Here is a 10,537-nt window from a genome sequence, read left to right on the forward strand (position 1 = left end):
GAATCTTCGTACTACTCGGACTATGGTAGAATAATTTTATTGCACCACTGCTGTGTAGTTAGTCACATAAAACGGTTCAGGAGTTAAAAGAAGTATATTAATCACTAAAAGTCTGAGAAACAAAATTTACGATACAAAATAATATGGCAAGAATATATATACTGTATTTTTTTTTCTTTTAATCGTTATCATATGAATCACTACCATTTAAATCATTATTATTACTTACAAGTCATATTGTGGTTGTTTCTCGGAGGATGTACGTGTTTATGTATGTGTATATTTCATTACGAGCTTATTATTATCGTTATTACTACTCTTATCCATATCAGTACCATGATTCATATTTCATGTTCTATTATACTCATTGCCGCCACTTTACATTGCCATTATCATCGATACCGTTATTAACAGCATTATCGTTGTTTTTTATTTTGCTACCGTCCATCGTAAACGCATTTAGTTACTATCGTAGCCCCATCGTTTAACATTTGTCATCGACATCATTGTCATACTTGATTTCAACACCGTAAGACATTACGTCACCTAGTCGAATGATTGGTTTACAATACGTTAATGCAACACGTTAATTAAATACATACATACGTAATAGGTCCTGCACTTTGAAAACGTAATTCTATTACAGAACAGACTACTTTCGTTTCTTCCTCTGTGTTGTCAATGAAGTAATAAAAGCTGTTGTACAAGTTGTGCACGTATTTTACTATAAAAATATGCATTCTCGGACCATACAAATTTATCGCATAAATTTCTCTGTCTTATACGCACTATAGATACATACATACATGTATACGCGTAACATATGTTGCAACATATAGACCCACACGCATGCACTCGTAAATACATGGATATATGTATATAATTTGTATCTATATATATTTATATTTTATAGACGCGTAAACAGGATTGTCGATGCGTATATACAAAGTTATTTACATGATTGTTGTTTCAAAGACATTTATTAACCTCCACAAGAAAATTCAATTTCTACCAGGTTCCTCGATATACTCGCAAAAATGGTACAGAAATATTAAAGTTAAATTCAAGTAATCGCTGCATTCGTACTACCGATACACCTAATTATTTTTTCAATCGATAAAATGTTAATGACTCTGTATTTGGATATATTAAAGAATTAACGCAAATACATACGTGTACATGCAGATGCTTGGATCGATATCATGTACAGTGTCATATAATGAGGTCATAAGTTAAAGCATCAAGTAGACATACATTAAAATTACGCGGTATTAACCTCCGTCGTTTTTTATTTCGTAATAATCACTGTATTGGTAAAAATAAAGCTACGGTTGTAAAGGAAGTATTAATTCTAAGTTGACATCTTACATTTTCGGCAAAGCTCAAGCGCCTTATCTCTCCCCTTAGATCTTCTTCTTTCTTCTTCGAAATTTTGCTTCGACATTTGAAGACCATGTATTTTCGACTATGACTAATTTTATGACCTCGCTATATCTCTTTCGTCGATAAAGGGATCAACAATTTCACGACGTTAACATATTTTGCAACACGCTTTGAGCCGAGTGAGAATAATCTAATTGAAACGGAACATAGCTGAACTCAACTCGTCGCTAAAAACACGATAAAAAGACACTTACTTATTATATCATTCGATGTAGCCGGAAGGAAGAGTATCCGAAATTATAATTGCGAACACGTTACGAAATGGCAGTAATGGAATCGAGGCAGAGTTCAGCCAACCAGGGCGACAGCTTTTTCCTCTTTCCCTTTACTTTCTTTTTCTTCGTTTATTACATTTTCAATATTGCAGTCCAGCTGCTCGGTGGGGCCATGTATGCTCTAAAGAGGGAATATGCAAGGGGAAATGAGCAAAGCGATATAACGTAAAATAATGAACCGGGATACAAGAGAGGAACCCGATGGAATCGATTGAAATTAAATAATTCTCGCATAAAATCTCATTTAAATAATTTACGATTCTCGTATGTACAAAGCGCTTGTTTCGCGCATTTTTTTCTATCGTTTCAAAAGTCTTTCTAGAATGACTCTCTCAAGGCATCGCGTTGTCGATAACCAATAATTAAAAAAAGAAAACAATAACAAATATCAGCAACATCGTTCAATTTGTTGTACTAGTTATAGTCACTATGTGTATGCCGTTCAAGTGTTTTTCGATAAACGTTCTTCATCTAGTTTTTCTTTACTCATCGTGCATGGCACCTGGAATTCGAAAAAATTAAAGAAACAACAACATTCTCTTGTTCTTTTTTTTTTCAATCCTCCGTTTCCGTTTGAAAGTCACCAGACTGGTACGCATTAATTATCCAACGATTCGAACGATTTGTCTATTGGCAAAAATATGGGTGTAAACGTTACACCTCGACACCGAGAACTCTGTCGACGACGTATTCGTATCTCCTTGGCTCTTCGCTATCGTTTTCTTCGGTTGATTTTAGGCTCTCACTACCTTGACCATTTTCTTGACAATGCACGTTCGCCTCGGTAGATCGACCTTTCGCGTTCACAGATTTATTTGTACTGTTGGCCGGAACGTCCTCGATCACGTTCGTGACCGTAGTCGTGTTATTGGTCGCGGCACCGTCAGTCTTCACCGCGGACGCATTCCCGCTAGGAACACTATTTGACCGCATGGTCAAATTTGAAACACCTTGAGCACCAAGCTTAGTAACCATGTATTCAGTGGCAATTGGTTCCGAGGCGTGTCTCCTGTGCTGAATAAGCGATGGTGATGGTGACGATGGATTCTCACACAATGAATCTTCGGGTGGAAGTACAGGAACATTGAGATTAACGCGTGTGAAGAAAGCCATCTTTTCTCTAAAATGCAAAATTAAAGTTATGTTAAAAATGTTATAAGTTAACATTTCCAGTGAATGTAACTATTTATTGTATATTTTTATCGAATATCATTTTATGGTATAAGTTAATGTTTTGAAAAATTGGTCAAAAAGTAGACGAATAATTTTAATTTAGACGCTAGAAATTCCGCATAATTTTTTTTCTAACAATTTAAAATAGAAATTTCAGATATTATGTATTAAACAGTAATGTACATACTTGAACGAAATAATATCAGGTTTTCCTTTCCCAGCTTTTGTTTTCCGTAGTTTGTAGATTTCTTTCGAGGTTTTCTTCAACATCTTCTCTACTCTTTTATCCTCGGCACTTTTGCCGTTCTTTCCACTTTCGGCTTGTGCCATCAGGTTCTGGAACTTGTGGTCCTCTAACAACCATGCCGCAAAGTCTGTGTCTCCCTTTTCTCGCGCTTGTTCTAACCTTTGCTTTAATTCTCGCAATCTACTCAACTCATCCTGGAGATTGTTCAGTCTGGCATGCTGCGCTTGAAGATCCAATTCAAGATCCAGTGAGGTTCTAGCGGTAGGTGGTAAATTGGTAGACTTTTTTGAGGCAGTTTTACAACTGAGAGCGGACAAAGGTCTTCGCCATCGAAGAGACCGTCTTTCTACCGAATTTCGTTGAAATGGTCCGCCTCTGCGATAAAGCGGCATGCTACTATCACTATCGCTTCGATTGAGCTGTAATATGAAACATCGATTACGATAAATAATCAAATTAAATTTTAGACTACTTGACCAAATTTCTAAAAATTATAGATAATGTTCTAAAAAAGAAAGCAATGCTCACCCGACAAATATAGTGATTTTTGCTGACTGCAGCACTGGGTGAAAACGTTTGACTTCTTTTGATTACGATCGAATTTTTATCATCGTGCATAACACTAGAAACGACACCGGCTGCCGAAAGTTTCCTCTGTTTTCCTTGTTCTGGGATGAAGACGCACTCGGTATTAGTTTCTTTGTCCTGGGTTTGTCTTGCTTCTTCGTTTAATTCCTCGTCCTCCTATAATTATTTATAATAAAACTTTACAAATTTAGAAAACAATTTACAACAAATGCTTTGAGAATATTTAATGGCAACTATCCATAGAAAATTATATACCAGAAGGTAGTACCTTAAAGTATTATTTACCTCATGTTCTAACACATCCTCCAGAACATTATCTTCCATCGTAAATTCTACAATGATTCCTTCCTCGTCACTGTCCTCACTTCCGCTTTCACTTCCATCGTTCTCATCCTCTTCTTCAGGACTTCCCAAGCAATTGGCTAGCTCCTCCAGCCTTAACGAGATTGCCGTTTGCAGTTCATCGCATCCCTGATTTCTCGTCAGAGTCGACGTTTGAGAACTGATAATCGTGCTCTCATCACTGCTTTCTTCTTTCGTATTCTGTCCAGCACGATATACCGATAAGTCTGATTCTTGTTTGTCGTGTTTGGCCTGCCTCGCTACGCTGATGGAAATGCTGTTGCTATTGCTGGTGCTAGTGCTCGGGCTGTCGGATGGTTGCATGAAGCGAAAGGAAAGTATGTTGTACCATTTCACGCTTGGCGATTCTGGACTAAAGTCTGCAAGGGACACTTGGGCGGATCCCTGCAATGAAAAGGTTAAAAAGTTAATCAGTTGGAAAAATACAGTGACTAGAAATAAGGATATAATTGATATATTTTAAATCTCTTAATTATAATAATTTAATATTGTTGATCTCCAAAGGCAAGAGAATGCCCATATTGCAATAAACACAAACGTCATTAAATTAATATTTTGCTATCAAAAGAGTCCGCTATTTAAGTAATTATAATTTACAGTACTTCTTATTGTATCTTGTTTAGTAGAAATAAACAAAATAAAGATATTAGCATATTTAAGATAAATGAACCTGAAGTTCGTAAAAAGCATATCACGTTACAAAAAAATGTATACGCGATCATATCTTGTTTATTATGGCTGCATTCAACGTCATTATAAAAGCCATTGAATTGTCAATAAATTGGTAACCGATGAGAATCTTATCGTGCGTTAGACAAGCATTCGACGATTTCAATACTTTATTGCCATCTTGATATTCAAAGGAAAGAAACAAGAAAGAGCCGGAAGACACACGTACCAAGCACTCCTCAGACTCGTTACCCGTACACCAAACGTTGACTTGCAATGTCTTCGTGTACAGTTTGTTGAGTGGTACTGCAATCGGGAATGTTTCGCCGAAGGTTGGTTTGCGCAGATCCACAACAGGTTTCGTACAACACATGTGATTAACGGGCGGTTGCATCGGAAGCAATGCAGCCTTTATGTATCTAAAGCGCAAACAGGGAAAAAAACAACTGTTACTATTCGACATTTTTAATCTTCATCCTAACAGGCTCGTCAACGTGACTCTAAATATCGCATATATTTATGTCTCGTTGAAAACGTTTCTTGTTTGTAAAATGTCGCTACATTTACATAAAGATACTTTACGATCAAAAAATTACATTCTTATATTATATTCTTATTCGGGTTAAAAGAAATATCATAACGATTAAAAAGAGAAAGGAAGGATCCAAGAACACTTCCAACTTTCAAATAAAAAAAATATTTAAAATAAGTTATGCCAGTTCTTTCCATTCTCCCAATACTCTATAAAAGATATCATAATATTTTTCACTGTTTTTAAAAGATTTACCGAATAAATTATCTTAACATTAAATATATAACAAAATTATTTCTTCTGACAGTCACGTGCATTATAATCGAATTGAAATAATTGAATAATAGGAAAATTATACGATTAGATAAATACTCACACTTGCGCGTTGTTAGGTATGAAAAGTGCAGCCAAATTTCTGGCACGTTCGATTCCAACATGGAGCAAACCGTCACTTACAGAATATCTAAACAAATAAATTGTTTAGTTAAGCACTTACGTTATTGTTTCTACAAGATAGGAACCATATGAGATATAAACTAATTTCGACTAGACTCCTTTAAAGGAGAAAACTCCTCCAGTCTGTTACATAAATCACTGTCACTGTAAGTTATCACTTCACTCACGGATGACGAATGAGATCACAGAAACACGAACCGAACATTTCCCAATTCTTCGCCTACGTATCTCATATGGCTCTTCGATCTCCAATCTATGAAACAGAATTATATAAACATAAAACCAACCTAAGCTTAATTTGCACCTGTGCCGTCTCCAGGCTCATCTCGCCAAGCGCCAACGAATTGACATCGCCAATCGCTCCGGGCAGTTTCCTTCGATTAGAAGCCTCGAATACTCCCGAATCACCCGCGACACTTTCGTCGGAAACAGCTGCCGAGACGGACCTGGTGTTCGTACCAGAACTGCTAGCTCTCGAACGAATACCAGTAGGAGGAGGTGTCTCACTTATAGGCGAAAGAGGCGGTGGTTCCTGCGGAGACATTTGATGCTGCATAACGCATACAGGCCTGCCAAGGCCGCTTCCTTGGGACATATTTCCAGATTGCAATTCGACGGGTGGATGCGGGCCACCGACCAACTTAAGACGATCCTGAGGTGCAACACAGGATTGTTCGTGGGACGATGTTTGTTGCTGAGTAAGCCTAAGCTCCGCCAAACGGTCTTCCAGCTGATTTCCATCTAAGTGAGCATTCGACGAGGTTGTAGGTCTCTGATGTTGCCTTCTCTGCATCTCTACGTGTTCATAAGCAGGTGGTGGGCCCATCGGGGCATTCTCATAAAGCGGCGAGACCGGTGGACTGACGCTGGAGAGACTCGATCTTGGCGACAAACTTGGCTGCGATCGACCAGGAGAAGGCGTACTGACGAGATTATTCTGCTCCGATCCTCTGAGCAATCTTTCTACGCGTCTATGTAGATCAACCATGTCGACTGGTCGCTCCTGTTGAGAGCTGACAGGGCCCAGACACTGAGGACCGCCGTAAATATCAGTGAAGCTCAATCCAGAGCTAAGCGAACCCTTGCTACTGGTCGTGCTAAGGCTTCCAAGACTGGAACTGCTGCTCACCGAGAGCGTGCTCGCACTGAGAGTCTTCAATTGACCCTCGAGCATCGCCATCGAGCGTAAAGCGTCCCTCAACTGTTGCAACAGCAGTTGCTTCTCTTCGTGCAGTCGCACGCGATCCGTAATCGTCTTGTTCGACAATTCAAGCGCGTTGTTTAGATCCTGCTCGAGGCGACGGATCTCACTCTGGATCTTCTTCATATCTTGTTGCGTTCTCGTACGCGGAGTGATACTCCTTAACTCTCGAAGCAACTGTTCTTTCTCTTGGAACAGCAACAACTTGTCCTTGTCGCTTTCTGTCTGACCAGGAGTTACTTTTTCCTCGAGGTCAGCCAATTGTTGTTGTATATGCTGTATCCTTTTCCTTGCTTCGTCGTACTGCAACCTCATACGTGCCATCTCGGCCAGGCGAGTACCGATCGGGACCAATTCGCCGGAGAGATCAGTCTGAGACGCTGTACTAAGCTTCTCCTGAGGTAAGCTAAGAGTGCTGGCCTCGGGACTACCTTCGCAGAGCTGTAGTCTCGTCAATTCGTCCTTCAATTGAGCCAGAGACTGCATCAACTCGGCTTTCTCCTTTTCGCCCGAACTCAGCGATTTCTGAATGTTTCGAAGCTCCGTCATGATTGCCTGGGCCTCGGTGATGTTGTAACAACCGCCATGATGCCCGCTCAATTTCTGTTCGACGCTATATCAAAAATAACAGGAAACATTGAAACTCGTGTCTTCGGTAGATTATTCGTTCTGTTACGATAAAACTATAAATAATATTTATGTAAATCCGTACTTCTACGAGTTCCACTAGATGTCTGATGTAAATCTTGAAAGAAGACAGTAACGACATACCTTGCAAGAGTGTCCACTCCTCGTTGTGTACAGTTCATTTCAGCGCGGATCTGTTCGAGCTCTCGTTTCAGCCGGGAAACTCGACTCCTCGCGAGCGCCACGTCGGATTTCAAAAGATCCGGATCGTACTTGGTACTCAATGAACTTGAACTGGAGCACACTGTAGACGAGATAGATGATCAATCATTACCTTTTCGTTCGATGTATTCTTTATTAACCCTATATGTGGAAAATAACAATGAACTCTGAATCAAAAAGTATAAAAGATATTGTTGCGTTTATTTGACTTTGTATTCTACAAACAATTGAAGACGACATTGGCAAATTTTTTGCAAAATAAGAAATATCCCCTCAATCACTGTGGTATCAAAATTTTGCTGTATTCTAGTTGGACGAACGATATAATTGTAAAGGAATAACATGATAATAACAACTATATAGATAAAAATACTTTTATTGTAAAATAAATTTATTTGAGGGTGTTGCGTAGCACAGATAACGAAACGAACGATTAGCGCGTCATAAGTTCCAAGTAAATCATTACTTTCCACGCTAAACTATACTTTGAGGAGTACTCTGAATGTCAAAAATTTGTTGAAAATATATAAATATTAATATGTACTCACAACTTGTACGCGAAGCACCGAGCGTCGTTAAAGCGTTGTTGAGGTGATTGTACTCATCCTGGGCCAGACATAACCTCTGTTGCTTCACATCGTAGATCTCCTTTTTCGCCTGTAACACAGTTGCAAACGACACTGTTAAAATTACGATCCATCGTTCTTCCGAAATAATAAAGAAAAAAATTCCTATCATAAACATAAATAAAAGTCACGAGATTCAAACATCCAACCGCATCCACACTGAAGTAATCGTTCGATCGTTCGATCATTTCGACTTTCGATTATTGAGTTTATTTTAAACATACAGTCGATTTTAATAATAGAAGCAAACAATCGAATAATCGATGCAGATTCTCGGGTAAATTAAATTGCAAATGCGCATATAGCACTTAAGCAACAACACTTAACAGAAAGAATTCTGTGGTTAAAAGTAACGTTGGAAATAGCACGTCGTTTCACGTTTTTAGCTCGATCACGCATCGAAATCCGATAGAAGCCACGCAACTGCCTGCGGCAGCATTCTTTCGATTTTCAAACAAGGAAATACCATTACACATGATTTACGTAGTGCTAAGAATGTCGGACGATCCTGCAGTTCGGATTGTTCCGCAGGTTCAACGTCGTAAAACAGAAGGAAATAAAAGAACGTAGTCGATCGGTAGCGAGAGAAACATTCGGAATTCACGGCAACGTTTCTCGTTCCGTTTCTCTCTCGTGTCGCGTTTCTATGGAATTTCGCACTTTTGCTATTCTCGAAAAGAGTTCTCGAAGCGAGCTCCGGTACTTCCAATTACCGTTCGTTTTCGAGGCCTCTCTCTCTCTCTCTCTTTCTCTCTTTTTCTCTTAGTCGACGTGTAAATGCGAAAGACAGAAACAGTGAATGATTCGAAATTTCTATTCGATGTTATCAGCGGATCGTATCTTGATATTAGAGACACGTGAGATCGGAGAGACAGAGAGATATTTGAACGAAATATGAGACATTAGATAGCAGAGGTATGGAAAGGAAAACACTGATCGGTGACAAAGTCGTTGACGATGATACGCCGGACGTGGAATTTCACTTCGACGGATTCCAAGAGATCGAAGTAACGCACGAGATACGCGAAAATCCTGGAAGAGTCCTTACGTATTCACAGTAATAGTATGCGGTGGCGTCGGTGTCATCGCGTCTGTAGCACTGCTCCCAATAGAACCTCTGTATCTGCTCGTCGTTCTCGTAGTCGTTGTGGTAGCACATTCTCATTCGATATTGGGACACGACGTTCTCGTAAATTTGCTCCTGTTGATAAGGCTGTTTGCAGGAACGTTGCTGCTCGGAATATTGCTGGCGTTGGTGTTGTTGCAGTCGCTGTTGATGCGCCTGCTGATGGTAATTGTTTACGTAGGTGCGGTACTGGTGCGCCGGTACGAGTACGCAGAGTGTGTACTGACGGTCCATGCCGGGTACACAGTAGACTAGGCACGGTTCCTCTTCTTCTTCTTCTTCTTCTTCTTCTTCTTCTTCTTCGTCTTCTTCGTCGTCGTGGTCGTCGTGAACGTCGTGATCGTTGCCGTCTCTTTCTTTCCTCTCCGATATACTCTTCTTCCTTTCCTTCTTCTCCGCCTTTTTCTTCCTCGTCGTTTTCCTCTTCGCCCTCGCCTTCCTCTTCTTCTTCTTCTTCTTCTTCTTCTTCTCCTTCTCGTTCTCCTTCTTCTTCTTCTATCCCGTCGGATGTCTATCTCCTCTTCTCTTCACCTCATCTTCGCGAAGGCCTCCTCGAGACTGGCCGGTTTACGGGGCCCGAAATTCCGATCCCCACCTCTGTGGGTCTCAATTTTTAAGGGATCCCACCTTTTTTCCTCCTTTTTGCCTTCTCTTCCTTCGCTTCTTGCACCACCCGGTCGATTCTCTCCTTCCCTTCTCGTTTCCATCCTGCTTTTACCTACCACCCTTCTCCCTACCATCCTATCCAACATCCTTCCTTTTTACTCTTTTATTTCTCTCCTCCTCCTTCTCTTCTTCCGTTTAATCCTTCGATCTCTGCCTCTTTCTCACTCGAGCACACATACACGCGCGGAGCCTACCTCTCTCAATCTCCGTATAGGCGTTCCTCCTCTCCTCACTTTCCGTCTGCTCCTTCCATAGTCTTTTCATTTATCTCGCTTCAACCACGGTGGCCTCAAGCGGCTCTTTCTTAGCCGGTGTAAAAAGGC

General features: G+C 40.1%; 1 protein-coding gene across 5 annotated transcripts in view; it reads right to left on the reverse strand.

The window, feature by feature from the left end:
- Positions 1-157: 157 nt before the first annotated feature.
- The window catches only part of LOC100741514 (protein kibra), a 43,790-nt gene continuing 33,410 nt past the window's right edge, over positions 158-10,537 (reverse strand). For 4 of the 5 annotated variants that reach the window (XM_024370408.2, XM_012390306.3, XM_003492593.4 and 1 more), the window contains 9 exons: positions 8,345-8,453; positions 7,719-7,878; positions 6,034-7,560; positions 5,667-5,753; positions 4,988-5,177; positions 4,012-4,473; positions 3,667-3,882; positions 3,079-3,557; positions 158-2,838 (listed from right to left, as the gene is read on the reverse strand). In XM_024370408.2, the coding sequence (XP_024226176.1) occupies positions 2,373-2,838; positions 3,079-3,557; positions 3,667-3,882; positions 4,012-4,473; positions 4,988-5,177; positions 5,667-5,753; positions 6,034-7,560; positions 7,719-7,878; positions 8,345-8,453 (3,696 nt within the window). In that variant the 3' untranslated portion in view covers positions 158-2,372. Of the gene's footprint in view, positions 2,839-3,078; positions 3,558-3,666; positions 3,883-4,011; positions 4,474-4,987; positions 5,178-5,666; positions 5,754-6,033; positions 7,561-7,718; positions 7,879-8,344; positions 8,454-9,470; positions 9,798-10,537 lie in introns of those variants that run through there. The other variant, XM_024370406.2, reaches the window with a different exon arrangement.

The sequence above is a fragment of the Bombus impatiens genome, unplaced genomic scaffold (genome assembly GCF_000188095.3).
Source record: "Bombus impatiens unplaced genomic scaffold, BIMP_2.2 scf_0765, whole genome shotgun sequence".
Taxonomy (NCBI): Eukaryota; Metazoa; Arthropoda; class Insecta; order Hymenoptera; family Apidae; genus Bombus; species Bombus impatiens.